Source organism: Tasmannia lanceolata, unplaced genomic scaffold (assembly GCF_043159265.1).
Source record: "Tasmannia lanceolata isolate RefF3 unplaced genomic scaffold, GAP_Taslan_0.1 ptg000019l, whole genome shotgun sequence".
In the NCBI taxonomy this organism is placed as follows: domain Eukaryota; kingdom Viridiplantae; phylum Streptophyta; class Magnoliopsida; order Canellales; family Winteraceae; genus Tasmannia; species Tasmannia lanceolata.
Window position 1 is genome coordinate 17,064,838 of NW_027518696.1, and position 21,940 is coordinate 17,086,777.

General features: G+C 36.9%; 2 protein-coding genes across 2 annotated transcripts; both read right to left on the minus strand.

Moving 5' to 3' along the window:
- Positions 1-4,734: 4,734 nt before the first annotated feature.
- On the minus strand, positions 4,735-7,294 carry LOC143852375 (replication protein A 70 kDa DNA-binding subunit B-like). The gene is made up of 11 exons (XM_077361758.1): positions 7,183-7,294; positions 6,998-7,094; positions 6,783-6,907; positions 6,624-6,702; positions 6,399-6,543; positions 6,156-6,313; positions 5,889-6,009; positions 5,600-5,780; positions 5,271-5,510; positions 4,944-5,023; positions 4,735-4,854 (listed from the first exon to the last, which is right to left on the minus strand). The coding sequence occupies exons 1-11, from the start codon at positions 7,292-7,294 to the stop codon at positions 4,735-4,737; spliced, it is 1,458 nt and encodes a 485-aa protein (XP_077217873.1).
- Positions 7,295-7,333: 39 nt separating this feature from the next.
- LOC143852376 (uncharacterized) lies at positions 7,334-11,580 on the minus strand. The gene is made up of 7 exons (XM_077361759.1): positions 11,112-11,580; positions 10,866-11,006; positions 10,548-10,727; positions 9,610-10,457; positions 7,832-9,525; positions 7,562-7,718; positions 7,334-7,447 (listed from the first exon to the last, which is right to left on the minus strand). The coding sequence occupies exons 1-7, from the start codon at positions 11,578-11,580 to the stop codon at positions 7,334-7,336; spliced, it is 3,603 nt and encodes a 1,200-aa protein (XP_077217874.1).
- Positions 11,581-21,940: the final 10,360 nt, after the last annotated feature.

Sequence of the window (21,940 nt, forward strand, 5' to 3'; positions counted from 1 at the left end):
CCGCCAAATTTAGTGCCTTCAAAGCTACATTATATCTGACAGATCCCTTGAAACTTTCCCATGCTAAAAAGGAAGATCCTCCTCACAATCTATAGATGTTTCCATAATTCCTCTTAAATCGGATGGTTAAGATCACCCTAAAGGAGAGGGGTAAGATTGAAATTATATGACTTTAATGGGTGCCTTTGCAGGGATGGAATTGGCACTTGACAGCGTGCAAATTAAAGGTAGAACACATATGCATACATTTCAAATGAATAATGTGCATGGGGAGACAAAGAGAATAGAAAGTCATCACACTGGGTGACAAAGTAAATGAAGATGAGTCCTAAAATGAATGCATTAAAACTATTAGAAAGAAAAATCATGCATGCATTTTATAAAATATAATCCCCGAGAAAAAGTTCCGCGAATACGCACAACACGGGAATGCAGCCAAGGTAAAAGGGGGTCGACTCGGGCGAGTCGATGCAGACACGGGGGAGTTTTTCCAAATGATATTGATTCTAGAAACTTTATCTGTTGTTAAATATTCTGTGGATTCTTTAGTTTGGAAGTGAGCACCTATCATGCGAAGTTTGTAAGTTCATGTGGGTGGGCTTGGATTAGACTTCTTGTTCGCGAGAAGCCTCTTACATGTCCATCCAAATGATGACAGTTCAATAATGCTTACAACAACTTTGAAATTGTTAATAAAAATGATATCATTAAAAAAAATGATCATTATAAATTGAAGGTGTCTCTAAATAAATCTTGGACTGCATAACAGGAATGCAAGCAAGCTACAATGCCATTCAAAAACGTTTATAACAACTTCAAATCAAGCATGCACTGATAGACATTATGTAATACCTCAAAGAATCACCAGTCGTTAGTTGCAATATAGGAGATGTTGATTGTATTGCAGATTGAAATGGTAAGGAAAACATCTGTTCTCTAAATGTTGTCATCCATGAAGGCAATTCACTCAGCCTGAAAGGAGAATATATATGTATGCATACATCAAAAGAAAGCAATACAGCAAAGGTTACTCAGAGAGGCTTTATCTTGAACAACTTTGAAATTGTTAATAAAAATGATATCATTCAAAAAAAATGATCATTATAAATTGAAGGTGTCTCTAAATAAATCTTGGATTGCATAACAGAAATGCAAGCAAGCTACAATGCCATTCAAGAATGTTTATAACAACTTCAAATCAAGCATGCACTAATAGACATTATGTAATACCTCAAAGAATCACCAGTCCTTAGTTGCAATATAGGAGATGTTGATTGTATTGCAGATTGAAATGGTAAGGAAAACATATGTTCTCTAAATGTTGTCATCTACGAAGGCAATTCACTCAGCCTGAAAGGAGAATATATATGTATGCATACATCAGAAGAAAGCAATACAGCAAAGGTTACTCAGAGAGGCTTTATCTTGAACAAAGATGAAGTTTAAAAGGTAACTTGGAACACGTAAAGAATAAGTTTAAAAAAAGCAGCGGTTCTTCCACCAATGAGCTCAATACTCCACTCCCACCAAATCAAAGAGACGTAGATCATATAAACCCAAGATCCCACTCACACCAGTTCCTCTCTGCAAAGATCCCAATTCCCTTTTTTAACATTAGAATCTAGAAAGATCTGAAGCACACAACTATCAACTATGTGATAAAATCCTGGCTAAGATATCAAAAGAAGGATTACTTAAATTATTTTGGGCAAATGCCATTCAGAGCTATGATCTGTCTTCTCCAATATCAGACACGATCACCCGGATCCTCTCCTTCCCCAGATAAATGGTTTGAAAATGAAAATCTGCAATATCACATAAAAAATCAAAAGGTTACTTTAAACACACAGGAAAAAAGTATAAAAAAATAACAGCTCTTCCACCAATGAACTCAAGAACTCACTATCTCAGATCACATGAAACGGAGTGAAGACGGTAAAAATATATCAGTGAAGGCACTAAAATATAGCAGAAACAGAGAGAAAACACTAAAAATATATAAGTTTGCTTATGGGCCATATCCGGTTTCATAACCCGGTTTTTAAATGATTACATGAAAACTTCCATAGCAATATATAAAAATCTAAGGTCAAAAGAATTAATTGGAACATGAAACGGAGTGAAGACAGTAAAAATAAATAACCTTGCCGAGAATGAAGATGTCCAAAAAAATTATTTTTCAGCTATATAAATTATTAGTTTTCCTTATGATACTTTTCCCAAAAAAGGATAATATAAGGACAGTTTCAAAGCTGTAGAGGTTACAACAGCTATACCTTAAATTTAGAGCCCAACTGGAATAGTCTTAACAACACCCAAGACATGACCACTACCATTTTTCACAGAACTATCCTCTGCACATCAAATTAATTAGAGAAGTAAATGCATAGAATCAAAATATATAAAGAAAATGTAATAAAGGAGGTTCAAACATCCCAAACAAAAAGCAAAATAATTGGAAGTTGCTGAGCTAATCACAGATTTTCAGTAGTAACCTAAAAAATTGCTACTGAGATGGCAGATTTGAACATAAGACAAAAAAAACCCTTAAACTTCTTTAAAATATAATTACCACCCTTAACTCCTTATCACAGTGTCATGACTTGCAACCATAGTGACCATAATTAAATAAAAACTGCAGCAAAAAAAAAGCAGAGGAAAATAGTCAGTACACCTTTCTCACGGAAGTTTGTTGTCCTTGATATTTAGGGATGATATGTCTCTTTGCTGTGCCTTGTTTGTTGTGGTGTTGTTTGTTCTTCAGTTAATGAAGGAAATATCTATTTTATTTAGTTATTAGAAAAATAATGAAAAAATTGTGTGAGTTTCAGATACGTCAGTTCATATGTGCTTAGCCAATTTTCAAGCTTTTGTATTTTTATGCGCTTGATTTTCATCTCATCTCTTGATTAATAAATAGAAAATCCAAATAAAAATTGTGAGGTTGTTGAGAGAAGAGTAGGAACAAACAAATACATTTGTGTATCTGTATTTGTTTTGTTTCTTGTTATAGATACCGAAGTTTGAATTTGCCAATTAAGAAACATTATATAAGATGATCCAACACATAGTGTGAGAGACCTAAAAATCAGTTGATATTAGGAAAAATAAATCAATAAAAAAATATTAGGAAGAGAGAGCAAGAACCTTAAAACTATCAATCAGAAATTTCTGGCTTTCCTCAAAATGAGTATATAAATTGAATTTTCTACAGTAGACACACACATGCGAAAAAAAATAGCAAAAAAACTTTCAAAACCCGAAATTTTGTGAAATTTTAGATCTGAACCCTCGAATCACGGATTTTCGTACCTCGATTGAGAGGGATTTTCAAGCCTGAAATTGGAGGTGGAAAGCTATTTGGGGTAGAAGAATTGAGATTGAATAGGAAATGGAAGCCGATCTTCATCATTAGCACACCTGAAGAAAAGCATTGAATTATAGCCTTTTTTGGTGGTAAGAGGAAAAAGATTGAAAAAATATTCCAATTGCATTTCAAATAGAATTATGAAATTGTACTTGAAACAGATATGGACTGTTTTATAGGCAAAAATTTATAGAATTTATGTAAGCCTTTGTGTAGTTTAAGGCCACATGTCCATGTCTTGCTAAAGATAGAAAAAGATGGTGATTCATGTTCGCCATTCAACAATTGATCTCTATATATAAATGTGGTGTGTTTAGTAAAGACTATTTTCAAAGTATATTACCATAGCTGATAGAGAAGTGTCAATTGTTTTGGAATATATCCATTACCTGATTCTTCCTAAATTTGTGTGGTTTGCATTGATATGACTCCCACCTTTCTATCGTCTCAGCTTCAACCATAGATCTATGATTCGCAGCCTTCTATAGTCTTACTTACATGATCACATGCGCGATCTTCCTCTCTTTACGTCATTTGAATTTTTTTGTGTCATTGATACATGCATGACACATATGAATGTTAAATGTTTGATACTATAGAAGGTGTACATGCACGTGGTTCAAATAAATAGCCAAAACGAAATATCAGCCAAGAGTGAAGGAGTACATGGACGTAACAGGAATGTTAAATGTTGTTGACCTTTTCATTAGCTTTGGTTATGGAATCCATACTCTGGCAACCTGGAAAATTTAAAAAATGGGAAGCACAAAATACAATAAAGTTGTTAAAAAAAGAGGGAAGAAAAGAAACATAATGAAATAGAGGAAAAAGTTAGGAGAAGGAGAATGCATCACAATTTGCACTCAATTAAAATCCATATATTATACGACCTAATAATGATATTCAAAGAAGTGATAAGTACCTGTTTGGGTTCAGCTGTTGTTCATGCTCCCATTAAAAATTATATGAAAGTGGGAAATTTAACATAAGTTACATCTATAGTTTAAGATGAGCTGAAGATACAGACATGAGGTAACTTTTATTTACAAAGTTGTAGTTAAAATATACATAGTATTCAAAAGCACTCATACATAGTGAATTTACATGTAATATTAACATGTTTTACAAACCAAAAGGCGAGTTATATAATTTTCCACTCTTAAGTGATAGGAAAGCTATGTAACTTTTTCCCAAAATGAGCTCATTTGATCTGACATCTTCATCCTGAAAATAAAACAAAGATGTAGTGTTGGTATATGTCGGAAATTGATATCCATATTAAAGAATAGGAGCAGATAAGTTTTAAACTCAACTGGTGTGCATAGGGATTAAAATCTTAAAGTTTATACCTTCTTCGGAAACATTTCCTAAATGCAATTCATTATCTCTTGTTCTTTTTTGTGAGGCATGTATTGAAGATTCTGCGATGGTTGATTCAACCGCTGAATGCTCTCCATGAGTATGAACTGATATGATATCTTGTTCCTCTGAAAAAAGAAGACGTAATTGACCTTAATATTGAGAATTGATATAACTTCTAACAATATAGGATAAGAAAGTTTGGTGAATTAAGTACCATGCATGGAGAATCCTGTTCCGTATGTGATTCGTGATATTTTTGCTTGCCTCTCCCTTCCGCAGAGGACAAAACATCTCCTATAACAATGTAATATTTAATTATGTGAATTGTTAAATGTAATAGTAAATATGAATTGGTTTGAAAAATTGGAAATTAAAATAAATAAAGGGAGATGATATTTTCACTTGAAATCAAGTTATGAGGGGAGCGTGCATGTAATGTAGGGGGTGAAACTATTATTACCCTAAATAAATAATAATGCAAATTGTAAGCAATATGATTTAAGTACGACTGCATTTGACTTTAACATATGTGTAATGGTACCTTCTGTGTTTGTGAGCCGTGATTGTAACACATTCTTCAAATGAGTGATTGAACTTGCTGTTGAAGAAAGTGTTGTGATTGTGTCAATTAGGGATTGATGAGTGGCTACTCCAATTACTGATGAGGAAGAGTGTACATCATGAGAAAGAGTGCTTGAACTTGGTAGTGAGGAATGCATTGTCACTGATTCAATGACTGATTCAATCGGAGAGTGATCATTTCCCACTTCAGGTGCTGCAGCTAAAAAAAAGTGAAATTATTCTATTCGCATGTAATGTGTACGTACAAAATCTTATGCACTAATAAAATGTTAACTATATTGAGAATACCATCAATTAAGTGAAGTAGTGCATGACTCTCTTCTGAGTAATCTACGTCAATGATCGAATGCACTATGAAGTCTGAAGTATCAGTTATCATTAATTTCCCTTTCAAATTTGATAGAATGAAGACATATTTTTTCCATAGTCGTGGAGAGAATATCCGATTGAAACGGCTTATATCATCACCCTTTAAGAAAAATTACATGTAAGTGGGGAAATTAGTAAATGAATTAGAAATGCATTTGTCGGAAAATATTTGATTATAAAATAATTGGAGATTATAATCAGAATTTACCTCAATAACCTGTGTTCTAAACTCCAATGCTGTGAGGCCCAATACATGCTCTGCTTCATCAGTAAATAATCTCAAATCCATGCTTCCCGTCTCATCGACAACCTCTGCCTTAATTGTGTAGCTGAATAATATGTGAAAATGTTAATGTAGACATTCAATTTTATGATAACACAGACATATATGTGTGTGTGTGTGCGCACTAAAGCCTTGTATAAATGGACTGTATGTAAGATGACATTTGAACCGGGCAAGTAATGTTTAAGATACCTCAAGATTGGTGGATCGCAACCATACCCACAAAAGCTACACTTGTTTGTATTATCTGAGGGTACAAATTTGTGTTTGCATGCCACACATGCACTGTAGCAATGCAATTGACCAATGCGAATTTGAGCTAATGTTGCGGTGATCCGATAATATGTAGGCTACGATTTTAGATCGCAGTTTAGTTCATAAAAAAGATCAACAATTTGTATATTTCTTAGAAATGAATGTGTTTATTTGGGTTACCGTTAATGCATCACGTTGCAAATGCTGATAAAACTGAATGATGTTGACTCTTTTGGCTAGCGGTAAGATAGAAGCGACACTTGATGGTGAAGAAGATGATTGTATTCTCTTAAGTAATGAGCGAGCAGTTGCATTTCCTTCCAACCTAAGTAGAAAAAAATTATGATTAAAATATATGTGAAAAAGGATTGTATTTAATTTTAAAGGAATGTGAAAATTGGATACCAAGCTAGTAGTCTTTCTGCACCAACATTGATTGGATTGACTGTTGTAGTTGTGTATCCCGTGCTTGATAAAGACCCACCTATAAGAGATTATTATTAGAATATTGTTATATGTTAGAAAGGAAAACAAAAAAAAAAGTAATAGCAATTCTAGATATACCTTGATATTGAACAACTTTCACGGCCTTCACCATCAATACGGTATCGAATATGGGTAGGTGAACCATGTCCTCTGTCACGGAATGAGCCTTAAGAGCCCATAAGGTCAACATAACTGGATGATTACTGGTATGAATAAGGCAATTGGGGTTAAGATTGTAAATTTGAATGAAATAGTAAGATCATAATATGAATAAAGGAAGCTTAAAAAATTACATGTCATCTATCAAGACCAACTCTTTCTTGAAAGTGAAATTATTATGTGTCTTAATGGTATGAATTTTGGAGACGTAAACCAAAATGCCGAGAATATCTTCCACAAAGCAACAGAAGTCAAATATAATAAGAGTATAGAGTTTATGTTGTTTAAACATATTTAAGAATGAAATTATAATACATACCACATAAGTCAGTTGTTAAAGATGTAGTTTGACACAAACTTTTCAAGGAAGGGAATTTCCAAGTGATGGGGATCATGTCTCCATCAAATGGAAGAACGATAGTAAATCTCATTGGTCGCAAATGGTATTGATGATTGGTGATTGGGCAACGCTAAGTGTTAGGTCTAACAACCACATCGTGTATATAGTAAGCACCACCTTCACTTAATATTCCTCTGTATCTTTCAATATTTTCATCAAAAAGAAGTAGCAGAATCTCCTGTTCCTGATAGAATAAAGAAATAATGATAACTATAGATTGAAGTAATAGTGAATAAAGGAAACATCTATAATTGAAGATAAAAAAGCAAGCATTCATTGTTGAGGAAATGAATCGCACTCTTTCATCAGTTAGAACTATTTTCACAAGACGGCCCTTGCTGCGAGGATTATCAAAATTGTAAATGTCGTAGATATGCTTCACACGACACTTAATATTCCATTTGGTCTGAGAGGGATTTATAAATGCAAATGGTGGATAAGAAAGGTCTTCCATCCTGGTAAGAAAAAATTAAATTAATTATATATTGAAAAAAAATAGGAACTTCCGAAGCAAGTTTATAAGAATGGATAGATTAAGAGGAATATGTATACCATATATTAAAGCCACTGTAAAACTTCCTTGAAAACAACATTTCGCGTGTATCCTCGCCTAGGATGTTCTTTATTGCCAAGTAACAATCGTACACCGGATCGAGAAGTGACACGTGATAAAGCAACATAAAGTTGTCCATGACTAAAAACAGGCTTTGGTAGGTATATCCCAACCATTGACAAAGTCTGACCTTGGCTTTTATTTATCGTCATTGCAAAAGCAACCTTCAAAGGAAATTGTCTCCTTTTGAATATGAAAGGAAAATCACGGGGGGATGTGGACAATACAATTCTTGGAATGCAGTGGATGTCACCTCTGTTAGCCCCTGTAATAATCCTTGTGCGAATAGTCCGTCGCTCTATGCTAACTACAACCAATCGTGTTCCGTTGCAAAGGCCGATAGAAGCATTTAGGTTACGTAACAACATCACAGGAAGACCGACCTTTAACTCCAAAGAATGCTTAGGAATTCCTGGAAAATTTAAGGAATGTAGATACTCAGGTGTAGTCATGAAATCAGTAGATGAGGAATGAGTATCTTTGTTAACAGCAGCATCAGCACTTAAGTACGTTCTACTGCTAACGGGCAAGATCTTTGACATTATAGTATTAATGTGATCTACATCATCATTCTTCGGGGCTAAAATAGCTCTCTGTTCAAGGTAAGTATCATCGTCCAAATTAGATGTTAAATTTGGGTAGATCTCTGATATTAATTGGCCCACTCCAGTATCGTTATCAAGTATTAGCATATCATTTGGAATTTTTATCCAGTCAGCTTCCATATGATTATGAATTGAAATTGCAGGCAATGTTCCGTTTCCAATATCAAGAAGCCATTGTGCAAATTCAGAGACCTCATTACGTTCTATAGAAGATAATCTGTGTTGGAATACACGCATATTTGTTGTTAGATGCAGTAGCTGACACTGCTTCCATAAATATGATTTTTGCAAGCAAGCAGCAACAGTAGCCTCTCGTCTTCCTCTAGGGATAACAGGAAGTACTTGTCTGAAATCACCTCCGAGAACAGTAGTTTTCCCCCCAAAAACTTTAGATCGTGCATCAAAAGAAGGGGTCGTTAATAAATCCTTCAATGTGCGATCAACTGCTTCAATGGCGTACCGATGTATCATTGCCGCCTCATCCCATATAATAAGTTCAGCTTTTCTTATCAAGTCTGCCAACTCTGATTGATGTGTAATCGTGCATGCAGTAGTTTCAAATACATCGAGTGGAATTTTGAAGCGTGAATGAGCAGTACGACCGCCTGGTAGTAACAATGCAGCAATACCAGATGATGCAATACTCAACACTAATCTTCCATCACTTCGTAATTTATTAATCAAAGTCTTCAATAAGTAGGTCTTTCCAGTACCACCACTACCATATACAAAATAAAAGCCGCCTTGCTTATTGACACATGAGTTGATGATAGTGTTAAATATCAATAATTGCTCCGAATTTAGGCCGGCATGTAGATGATGGAATTCAAGATCTGCTGTTGTGAGATCAAAGTTTGACTCTTCCCGAATATATTTATTTGGAATGATATGTTCTATCACCGTAGGTATCGGCATAGAAGGATAATCAGAAAGACCTCTACCGACTGTGGTAAGAATGATTTCTATCTCTTGTAGTGCAACATTTCGCAAGACATCTTCGGGTAATAATAAGGTTGGATGGTGTAATGCGATTCGGGCTCTAAACTGCAAGTCATCTCATAAGTCTCTCCAATGATTGTTCCATAATTGCAATGGATTCGTCACTTGACATGATGTTAAAATTGATACAAATAGATGTCGGAGTTGATGTGGTGAGGCCCAAATAGAAGCTTCTTGAAGTGCTTCGTGCCACTCGTTATCGTCTTCCAACAAACCCAAAGAATTGCATGCAGATCTAAAGTCTGGGCAAAGGAAGCCGTTAATTGTCCGAATATCTTCGAAACTCAAAGGGCCACGTACAATGTTTAGAAGCATACGCAAGTAATATCGTTCACCTGATGATGGATATGCATAGTACAGTCTACCAATGCGCCTCCCCCTTTTCCTTCGGTCCCATATTTTTTCTTCTGCTTTCCATACCCAAGCAGTTGGAAATTCAACATATTTCAACAATCGAGCATCATGAAATTCATTATTGGCCATCATCCATGCTGTAAACATAGTAGTAGAAATACCAGGCCTGGATAGGACAGTAGGGAGGTCATCTCTATCAGAGAATATGACAGTCTGCTCATTCGGCAAGTGAAATTGGAGACGCTCAACGGATGGACGTTGTGCTTGTAAATCAAATTCGAAAATTCTCCAACAGGCCTCCGGTGCTGATATGTATCTGCAATCAAGGTATTGCCTAACCTCATCCTTATCATGACGGAAGTTGACAGTTGGTTGTATGGCTGATGCAGAATTTGGCTCAAGAACAATTGTAGCTCGATCGGGCCCTTTATGAAGATATTTGAATAAATACTTAATAACCTTTGTTCTAGCGCACAACTCAACATTGATATGCGAATTGTACTTAAGCAAAAGGGCTCGATTGTATGGGACAACCCATCGGTTATCTATTTCCTGTCTTCGAACTGTAGCATTTCGACCATCATTCCTCCGACGATAGTTAGCAAATCCATTAATGTCAATAACTGTCTCGGTATTAAAATTCTTAGGATATTTCTTAGAGCATTCACCACCAACGAAGCATGGCGAGTAAGGATTGGCCTCTCAGCAAGGACCATGTATCATTGTCTTTGAAACTATTTGGAAAGCCTGAGGATCAGTATCTTTATTAGGAAGTTCAGCAGAAATGAAATTATCAACGTCAGCTGGGGTGAGAAGCTTATCTTGATTTGCAAGTGTTAACAAAATATGCGCATGTGGCAATCCCCTCTTCTGAAATTCCACAACATGTATGTCTGTTCGTAGGAAAAGTCAAAATACACGAATTGTTGACCAAGAAGACTACAATGAATATAAATTATAACAGTAAATATATATGTGGTAGTTTAATATAGATACTCGAAGAAGCTTAAGAGCATGAGGATAAGAAGCACCTGCAACAACGGTTCCAAATATCTTTTGGCTGCGAAGGTCATTTATAAGTTGTTTTTTCTTTATATTGAATACTCTCGGGACAATGTCAGGTCTATCTTCAACCCTCTGACCGGGAATTAGCTGTAGTGCTGAATTTATTTCTTCTCATTTTGCATTGCATGTAAATGTTATAAACAAATCTAGAGGGCCATACCATTGACATATTGCCATTGCATCCTGAAAAGCTTGGGCCATGTATCTTGGACCTCCAGTGAAGGATGAAGGTAAAACCAGCCTTTGTCCAATGCTTGCAGCATTATGATCACCACTTCTTACAGCATCCTGCAAACCTTCATAGACATCAGCACGGAGTTGTTTCTGATTGGTCCGTACCCAATACAATCTTTGTTCTTCAATTGCCGCATAAGCATCAACCACAAATTGTTGGAATAAACGGCCGGATCTCATAAGTGTCTTACCTTCCAAAGGTCGGTACTGAATCCGGTAAGCATAAAACTCTCGCATACTAACAAACTCCCGTTTACGGCTCGTAGAATTAGGATTTGATCTAATAGGTATATTGATTCTCCAACCATCCTCTCCATATGGAAATAACAGAGGATACTGTAGAGGCATATAAGCGGGGTGGCACTCGTTTATCCTTTGGAGAAATCCATCATTGGTGCAAAGAATAATGTCACGACGCTCAACAATCTCAGACCCATCACCAACCATTAGTGCAGCGACTTCTGACGCAGTAGGTAGATTATATTACCTAGCATCTCGTGATCTCTGTTCTATGATTCGAATACGCAGGTCAACAGCGGCACTATTAGCCAAGAAATCCCTCCCATATCTAAAAGTTTGTACATATGGATTAGTAGTGTCAAGCATTTGTCTTAAACCAGCAACGACATCCTCGTTAATGGAAAACCGACCATTGTTAATGTGAATAGCATCCATCCTATTTTTGGCCTCATCGCCTGTCACGCAGACATATAGCTGTGCAAACATTGGTTTGCAATTAGGATTTGGTAACAATGACCCAATCTTGTGGTAGTTAGAACCTGAAATCCTAAAAGAGTACGGACTACGACCATCAACAATACTGTGATCAATCATACCGCCTATGGAAGTGAAGCTATACATCGAATTATAAGCACGGATAAGCTCCCTAAAGCACGTACGATTGTTATCATATATTCCTCTATGCAAGTCTTCCAAGTAATTTGGTGCCTCACCAAGCAACGGCAACTGAATTTTGCCATCTTGACAACACATGAAAAATCTTGGGACATGGCCGGGCTTAGAAGATCTTTCTTGATTCCACATTAATGCTCCACAGAATTGGCATCCCGTATTTGGAGGGCCGAAATCCCAAGTTTCTGTAAATCCGTTATATTCTCGAAATTCCCTCTGTGCAGTATTCGATGTAGAGCCTGGGGAAAGTGCAATTAAGACATATATGCAACATATTTAACCCTTAATTAATGAACATCAGACTTGGCCAAATGCTAACCTTGATGAAAATTTTGACGTATGCCGATTCGTAAAGTTTCTTGTGGCAACGAATCCCTTTCGGACGACTCAATATGAATGTCATTTGAGGGGAAAAAATTGAACCCCATGAAGTGATCGATATCATGTGTACGTTGTGCAGGAATATCTGTAAATTATATATCAAAACATGTTACCAAACATATTTAATTTGTAAGTATAAGTGAGAATGAATCTCATAACCAGGCACAGCCTAACCGTCGGGATAAGATCGTAGTCTGATTGGTGGAATAATATGTTGCGGAAATGGTCGAATATTAATATCAATGGAGGAGGCCAAATCAGTCGACACACGGGTACTGATAGCTTCAGATGTTGATGCGATATTGAGTCTCTTCATACGCAAATATCTAATTCTACGTTGGCGAGCCATTTTCGTAACGTATTTTTTCCGTGCAATATCTATAACAGTAGATACTTAAATTTTCATGTAAAAATAAGTAAAGTAAAGATAATATACATTACACCTATGGAGTCTAAATATACTCACGTGCACGACCGTGTGTGTCCATTGTGAAGGGGATTATGAAGCAGTAACAATATGCCTCAATATAACAATCTGTTTTGAAAAAAGTATGAAATCAATATCCATGATATGCTTTGAAAGGTGAGACACTATTGAGCATAATGAAGAGCATAATCAATATCCATGAAAGTGTGAAAGAAGTATCAAGAAATGAAAAATCAAGAGCATAATCATTACCTCTTTTCCCCTCCTGTGGATATGAAATGACCTATATTTCGCACCTACAGAATAAAAACCCATATAAGCATTGCTAGAAAATGAACAGAGAAATGCCAAAGCATTACAGAGAAAAACAAAGCAAGGAACACAATGCAAAGAAGACCCAAATTAATTTATTTTAGATGCCAAACATCTATAAAAAAAACAACCAATAAAGAAATATAAACAACAGAGAAAACAGGGATTTTGTATAAACAGACATATTTAGCCTCTTAGAAAGGGTGGGTTTCTACTGGAGGAGGAAAAAACTGAGAAAAGGAGAGAACCCTAAAAGTGGCTATCAAGAACAGAAGAGAAAGAGAGGGATAAAGGAACCAAAAAAATGGGTAGAAAGAACAAACACCTATGAAGAACAGCAGGAAAGAAAATGAGATAAAGAAAAGCTTACTCGAGCCAGAGAGAGAGCGAGCGAGAGATTTTTTTTTTCACGATAGAGAGATATTTATCTGACAGTAAAATATCCCAGTAAAATATCACAGATTTGAGGGCACATGAGGTATTTAAAACTCAGAAAAGTGTGAAATTGAGGGCATATGAGGCATTTATCTGTTTCAGCTGAGGTGTAAATTTCACATAATTTTCAGGGAAATCAGAAAAGCCTGGGATTTTCCTCCCAGCTTATAGTAGAAAAAAATAAACAAAAAATAACATGAAACCCCTAAGGAATAAAGAAAGAAATGAAGATGAAACACCTAAGGAATAAAGAAAAAAATCAAGAAAAAAAAGTAAGTAGTACCTTCAGAAGACCACATTGTTGAAATCCAAAAAGAGGAAAAAGGCCGTTCAATCCAAGAGAACAAAAAGAGGAAAAAGGCCGTTCAATCCAAGAGAAGACGAGGCTCCTGATTTCCCTCGAGGTAGGGTTTTCTCCTCTGCCCTTTCCTAATATTTTCCTTCTTTCTATGGAAGATGGCGTGGGAATAAGGGGGTAAGTGGTAAAACCAGAGATGGACTGAAAGCTCAGAAGACCACATTGAAATCCAAAAAAAGAGAAAAATCCAAAAAGAGGAAAATGGGGAGGTAGGGTTTTCTCGGTGCAAAGATGCGCATGGCAAATGTTGCTAGCAAACGAAAAAAAAGTAATCATTACACATCAAAGTCATCCTCGGTGAAAATAAGCCATCCTCCGTGAAAATATGCGCATGGCAAATGTTGCTAGCAAACCAAAAAAAAAAGTAATCATTACACATAAAAGTAAATAAGCTAAGGTTATAAAGTTTTCAATGAAAAATTACGTACAAATGGTTATAAAGTTTTTAAATTACGAAAAAAATACGAACAACATGTATTAATATATGACAATTACAGGAAAAAAGCCCAAAAATCTCTGACAATAGTAATGAGGGGTAAAATCCAAATTAAGTAATGAGGGGTAATATCGAAATTAGATGAGTTGAATGGGTGCGTTTGTTCAAAAAAGTCAAAAAATAAGACGTGTAAATCTCACGTAATTTTCAAACAAATCGAAAAAAGCCTCCTCTTTTCATCCCAGCTTATTGTAGTACTAGTAAAAAAACCCGTGCGATGCACGGGCCGAGAAAGAACTGTACGGACCACGTCATAGGTTGATCCAAACCGTCCATGTGATGGAACACAACATAAATAGGTTGTGCCCCAAAAATCATTTCCATAGGCCGATCCTAGCCCTCCAATCTATAGATGTTTCCATAATTCCTCTTATCTTAAATCCGATGGTCAAGATCACCCTATAGTTTGTTAATTAAAAAACCATAAAGGAGGGGGTAAGATCGAAATTATAGGGCTTTAATGGGTGCCGTTGTTAAAGCATAAAGGAGGGGTAGGATTGAAATTATTTGATATAATGGGTGCCTTTGTTAAAAGCATCAAGGGGTAGGATTGAAATTTTCTCGGTGAAAAGATGCGAATGGCAACTGTTGCTAGCAAACACAAAAAAAAAGTAATAATTACAAATAAAAGATCCTCGTGCAAAGATGCGCATGTCAAATGATGGCAAATGTTGGTAGCAAAAAACAGAGTAATCAGGACAAAAAAAAGTAAATAAGCTAAAGCTATAAAGTTTTCAATGACAAATTACCAATAAATGGTTACAAAGTTTTTAAATTACCAAACAAATACGAACAACATGTAGTAATTTATGACAATTACTGGAAAAAAGTCAAACATCTCTGACATAACTATATACCGAAATATCTCTTTAAAATGGGTTATACACAGAAGCTGCATGTATATGGGGTAAATTGAGGGGACGTATGCCTTTCTATACACAGAAATACAGTGTATATCTTTCTCTTTAAGAGGAGGTATACACAGAAGCCGCATGTATATGGGGTAAGATTGAAATTAAAGAGGGAAATCAAAATTTGTTGGAGGGCTGAACCGTAAAGAAGCAGACAAAAAGCAGCTGGGGGAGGAGGGGACGATGACACGCGGCAGGGGTGAACAGTAAAAAATGCTTCCGGCTTATTATAGTAGATAGTAGATATATATATATATATATATATATATATATATATATATATATATATATATATATATATGGGAAAGGTGTGCGTACTCGACCGAGTAGATACGAGTAGATAAGCTTATCTACTCGGTCGGGTTAAAAACAGTGGGGGCCCACATTTTTGGGGTGATCCAAACCATTCATTTGAAAGGCCCTTACCTAGATAGGGTGTCCACAAAAAATCAGCCCCATAGGATCATCCTAACCCATGCAACAGTGGAGGGGAAAATGGGGAAAAATGGACAAACACAACTTGTCCACAAATCTGCCCATTTTTCGCTCCACTGTTGGATGGGTTAGGATGATCCTATGGGGCTGATTTTTTGTGGACACCCTATCTAGGTAAGGGCTTTTCAAATGAATGGTTTGGATCACCCCAAAAATGTGGGCCCCCACTGTTTTTAACCCGACCGAGTAGATAAGCTTATCTACTCGACCGAGTACGCACACCTTTCCCTATATATATATATATATATATATATATATATATATATATATATATATATATATATATATATATATATACCCTTGGTGGGGCACAACAACACTCTCTCTCTCTCTCCATACACTTGGTGGGGCCCAACAGTACTCTCTCTTCACACCCTTGGTGGGGCCAAACAATTGAATGGTGTAAATCTTTGAAGGTGGGCCTCATTGTATTTTCAAAAAAAAACATACACCTATGTACAAACACCATATAAAGTGTAATTGAAAAAAAAAACCCCATTTGGGCTACTTTGTTAAAAGATCCAAACCGTTCATTTGTTAGCTCAATCGCCCATAAAATCTTCTTCATAGGATGATCCTAACGCTTCGATCTGCAGACGGACAATACTATATATCAACCGAACAAAGTGGTGTCCACTCTAATATGTTCGGAGATCACATGCATTCATATGTTGGGCCCAAATGTAAGTCATGCCCCAAAAGTCATTTCTATTGGACGATGGTAACCAACTACACCGTATTGAAATCTCTACTGACGGGAAGGTTAGAGAGTGCTGTTGGCCCCCCCACCAATTGGTGGAGAGAGAAGGGGGAGAGAGTGGACCCCACTTTGTTCAGTTTATATATATGTTGTTGTCTATCTACAGATCGGAGGGATAGGAGGGGGGAGAGAGTGGACCCCACTTTGTTCAGTTTATATATGTTGTTATCTATCTACAGATCGGACGATTAGGATCATCCTATGTAGAAGATTTTATGGGCAAGCCTACTTATGTTGCGGCCAACAAGTGAACGGTTTGGATCTTTTAACAAAATGGCCCAAGTGGTGTTTGTTTTTAAAAAGATACACTTTATATGGTGTTTGTAGTGTGTTTTTTTATACAATAAAGCCCCACCTTCACAGATTTACATCATTTAATTGTTCGGCCTTCACGACTATTCAGATTAAGAGGGGGAATTTATCCTACACTGGGGCGCATTTATCATTGCCCCAAAAAAATTTGCATAAAAATATTTTTGGGGAGATGATATTGTCACCCCACTTGGTACGCATGCGCCCCACTTCTAACGTGATCTGAGGTGAACAGTGTGGGCAACTTTAAGGCTTTTTGATGTCAAATCACCTTACAAGGGGGCGCATGCGTACTGTAGGGGGTGAAAATATCATCATCCTATTTTTCTTGCAATGAGGGAGTGGCATCGATCAGCCTGTAGGATGATTCGTTAAAGTCAGGCTACAGGAGTGCGAATCATTCCACAGTCCACACCGGTGCGAATTTATCATCTCCCTATTATATAGGGAAATGATATTCCCCTTAAACGGATAAAATTCCCCTCTTAACAGTATTCCCCAAAACGGATAAAATCCCCCCTCTTAACGGATTGTGTGAGAATAGTTCACTGATTGAGGATAAATTCATCCCCTTCAACGTTTTTCTTTGCTTTTAATATTAAGGGGGGTTTTATCCATTGGTAAAGGGGAATGATTTCAGCACAACTATTTTTTTATACATGATGCTCGCGTATCATTTAACTGTTACTAAAGTGCTTTTTGGGGACCGTAAAAAGCCCATTTACAGCTCTTTATATATAAAAGACAAGAGACATGAGTGTCACGTATCAAAACATGTTTGTGGTGAAATTATTTCCCGTTGGTAAAATATCATTGGAGAAATTGCCAATGGGAAACATCAAAATACGTGAATTGCTAACGGGAGATGAACTTTTGAAAAATTATCAAAGAAGGTTGATAACCCCTTTTGAGAGATTGATAACCCAATTTAGAGGGTTGATAACGCCCTTTTAGAGACTTGATAACCCACATTTCGTCCCTCTAACAATAAAAATTATAAAAGAAGGTTGATAACCCATTTTGAGAGATTGATAACCCATTTTGAGAGATTGATAACCCAATTTAGAGGGTTGATAACGCCCTTTTAGAGACTTGATAACCCACATTTCGTCCCTCTGACAATAAAAATTATCAAAGAAGGTTGATAACCCCTTTTGAGAGATTGATAACCCAATTTAGAGGGTTGATAACGCCCTTTTAGAGACTTGATAACCCACATTTCGTCCCTCTAACAATAAAAATTATCAAAGAAGGTTGATAACCCATTTTGAGAGATTGATAACCCAATTGAGAGGGTTGATAACGCCCTTTTAGAGACTTGATAACCCACATTTCGTCCCTCTAACAATAAAAATTATCAAAGAAGGTTGATAACCCCTTTTGAGAGATTGATAACCCAATTTAGAGGGTTGATAACGCCCTTTTAGAGACTTGATAACCCACATTTCGTCCCTCTAACAATAAAAATTATCAAAGAAGGTTGATAACCCCTTTTGAGAGATTGATAACCTAATTTAGAGGGTTGATAACGCCCTTTTAGAGACTTGATAACCTTCATTTCGTCCCTCTAACAATTTCTTAGAAGTACATGCATTCATTTTATGCCACCCAAATACCGACGTTTACCTGCAGACATAACATTGTCATCGTTAAGGACAATGATATGCTGACAGATACTGATGAGAAAGCCCTCCAATAAAAATGTGCCATGTGTCAACCTTCTTTTCAGCGGCACATAGTTCATGCACGCATTTCATGCTTTTGCAGCAGAAATTACATTCACATGGTTGAGGGCAATTGATGCAGTGACTAAGAGTAGCGTGTGGCCGCCAATGACAATGAGCTGGTTGTTCCGAGTAATCAAAAGGGGTGGATATAACACTTCCCAACTTTTCTTTTGTTAGTTTCCTAAACCTAAGGGCTGCTTTAAGTCACTTGTGATTTTGGGGCGACAGGCTATCTGTTAGGCCCCGCTCGGTCTTACATTGGTCTCCTTGCAATTATTCTTCATATATTGCATGGCTTTGGGTCCATCTTGTTGGGAGATCCAAACCATTCATTTCTGGATTAAAGATCCTTGGGTGGAATGAAATTGCTGATGGGATGATCAAAATTTAAGGTGGACGAAAAGTGGCGCCCGTACTATTTTTCAAATCAAAAGACAGCTTGGTCCTCGAGTCAAATAAAGTGCAGCAAGATATCTCCTCTTTTTTTTCATTCGGTTGTCATCCATTTTTCTATCTCTGCAAATCGAGAAAAGAAGAGGAAGAGTACAAAAAAAAGAAGAACAAAAGGAAGAAGTAAAAAGAGGTGGAAGAGGAGGGAGGGGAAAGAGGATGAGGAAGATAAAGAATTAAAAAAGAGGAAGAAGAAAAAGAAAAAGAGATCGAGGATGGAGTCGTCGGGAAAAATGGAAGTCACCGAAAAAATAGGAAAAGAAGGAGACAAAGGAAAAATAAGAAGAATCGACGCTTGGGAAAATGGATGCCTGGGAAAATGGAAGTCGAAAGTTGACAGAAAAAATAGAAAACAAGAGGAAGAAAGGAAAAAAAGACTCAACATCGAAAAAATGGAAGTCGCCGGAAAAAATAGAACAGAAGAAGAAGAAGAAGCAAGAAAAAAGGAAGAATAGACGTCGAAAAAAATGTAAGGCTCCGAAAAATGGAAAAGAAGAAGAAGAACTCAGGGTTTTCTCGGCAGACTCAGGGATATCTCGTCCGACTCGGGTTTGTCCTGGTTTGACTTGGGGTTATCCTGTTTTGACTTGGGGTAATCCCCCTGTCTGACTCGGGGATAACCCCAACTCTTAGCAAGATAACCTCAAGTCAAACCGGAATAACTGCGAGTCAGACTGGGATAACCTAAGTTTGGAAAAGAAGGAAAGGAAAAAGAATAGATGTTGAAAAAAATAAAAGGCGCAAGAAAAAATGAAAGAGAAGAACTCGAAATTATCTTGGTCAAACTAAGGATTATCTTAGTCTAACTCAGGGTTATCCCGGTTCTGACTCGGGGTTATCCGATTCTGACTTGGGGTTATCCCCCGGTCTGACTCAGGTATAACCCCAAGTCTCAGCAAGGTGACTTTGGGGGACGCGAGATCCCTCCTGCAATCCTCTAGATCTCCACAAAGTGAATGAGAGCTCTACCAGGGAACTCTCGAAACTGTTGCCACCCTCACAGCATAGCATGAGTGGCGATTATAAAAAGAAAGAGATACATCCTGATCCGGAGCCAGGGCTCGAAACCAAGATATATCTGAAAATAACTCAGAGTCGCCATCCATGGACACGCCATGGAACCAAAACAAATGCTCTGTTTGCAATGGATAACCAGAGATACAAAAGGTCTGTGCCTGATGAAGAATGGAGAAGGTCCGAAGAGCGCCCCCAATTCGCCCGAGTGCGAACACTTGGTCTCTTATGCCATTTATTATTAACCTCGAAGAGTTTCAAGCGAAAATCATATGAAATGGGAACACGCATCTCCGAGAAAACGTCTATCTAATCATGCATGTCTCGGAGATGAAAATAAGCACACACGAAAGAACCGAAATAAATGTCACCTAATGATAACTAGGTTATGAGTGACATGCCTAAAGGTTGTCTAAGTTCTGATGTGCAAACACATGCAAGCTATAGCAAAAGGTATAGGATCAGTACAAGAAAGTAAGAAAACATATCAAAAGAAATACAATAATTACACAACAAATCCTAAGACTTTAAATGATTAGCCCGAGTCCTCGGATGGTCTGGTATTCATCCAAAGAAGCCTACGTATCCCCGCCTCCACGAGAATCAAGGCAACGTAGTTCTTCGCGCCTATTCTAAGCTAGGATGCCTAAGACACCTAGACCTCTATCTTAGACTCGATCTAAAAGACCGGACTAGTTATTAAAGCTTCTTGAACGATTATTTAAATTCCAGTGAATTGTAGATTTTAGGACACCCTATATGCCCTAACTAAATGCAAGTTAGCCCTAAGCTAATGCAGGTGGTTCCTACAACCTATGTGTAACTAGGCTGTATTTCCTAAGGAAAACAATGGGATCACTAACGCATCTTAGACCTAGTCATCAGTCGGCGATCTGAATCGCCAACTGACCGGACGGAGGCGCTCCTATAACTCTAGGACAAACCCCTAACTCTAAAACAAACACAAACAAGCACACAACACATCAAAGACGAACTCCTAACTCTAAAACTCTCTATCTAGGACAAACTCCTAACTCTAGAGGAAGATTTTGTTGAAAACAAGGTTTTGAAGAAAAAAGGTTAAAGCATTTATTTACAAAGTTTGGCTGGACTTGGGATGAAGATCCCAAGCTGCACTACGTACCTCGTGGAAGAGGATCAAGCCAACGTAGTTCGAAACGAACTCTCTAACTACACTCAGAACATTTTAAAACAATTCAAATGTTTCGATATTTTTGGATTATAGGTTTCTGATGTTTTCACCCTCTTGGTCAAAGACCGGAGGGAAAATACAAAAAACAACACCCTATGGCCAAATCCTAGGGCTAAAAGGGGAAACTAGGCTCTAATAATACCATTATAAGAGCAAATGAGTCAAAGACTCTCTAATAACACCGCAAAGGACAAGTGAGTCAAAGACTCTCCGAAAGAAAAGGAATATGAGTCAAAGACTCTAACAATACCAACTAAAAGGATAAATGAGTCAAGAACTCTCTAAAAGAAATGGAAACACGAGTCAAAGACTCCAATAACACCAACTAAAGGATAAATGAGTCAAAGACTCTCTAAAAAAAATGAAAACACGAGTCAAAGACTCCACTAACACCAACTAAAGAATAGACGAGTTAAAGACTCTCTATAAGAAATCGAAACATGAGTCAAAGACTCCAATAATACCAACTAAAGAATAGACGAGTCAAAGACTCTCTAAAAGAAATGGAAACATGAGTCAAAGACTCCAATAACACCAACTAAAGAATAGACGAGTCAAAGACTCTCTAAAAGAAATGGAAACATGAGTCAAAGACTCCAATAAC

Coding starts and splice junctions, on each gene's coding strand:
- LOC143852376 (XM_077361759.1), bottom strand. CDS start 11,580: ATGGTTGGTGATGGGTCTGAGATTGTTGAGCGTCGTGACATTATTCTT. Junction 9,526..9,609: donor ATCAACTCCGACATCTATTT/GTATCAATTTTA, acceptor GATGACTTGCAG/TTTAGAGCCCGAATCGCATT. Junction 7,719..7,831: donor GTTTTCAAGGAAGTTTTACA/GTGGCTTTAATA, acceptor TTTTCTTACCAG/GATGGAAGACCTTTCTTATC.
- LOC143852375 (XM_077361758.1), bottom strand. CDS start 7,294: ATGAGATTTACTATCGTTCTTCCATTTGATGGAGACATGATCCCCATC. Junction 6,908..6,997: donor TTGGTCTTGATAGATGACAT/GTAATTTTTTAA, acceptor TATTCATACCAG/TAATCATCCAGTTATGTTGA. Junction 6,544..6,623: donor GCAGAAAGACTACTAGCTTG/GTATCCAATTTT, acceptor TTTTCTACTTAG/GTTGGAAGGAAATGCAACTG.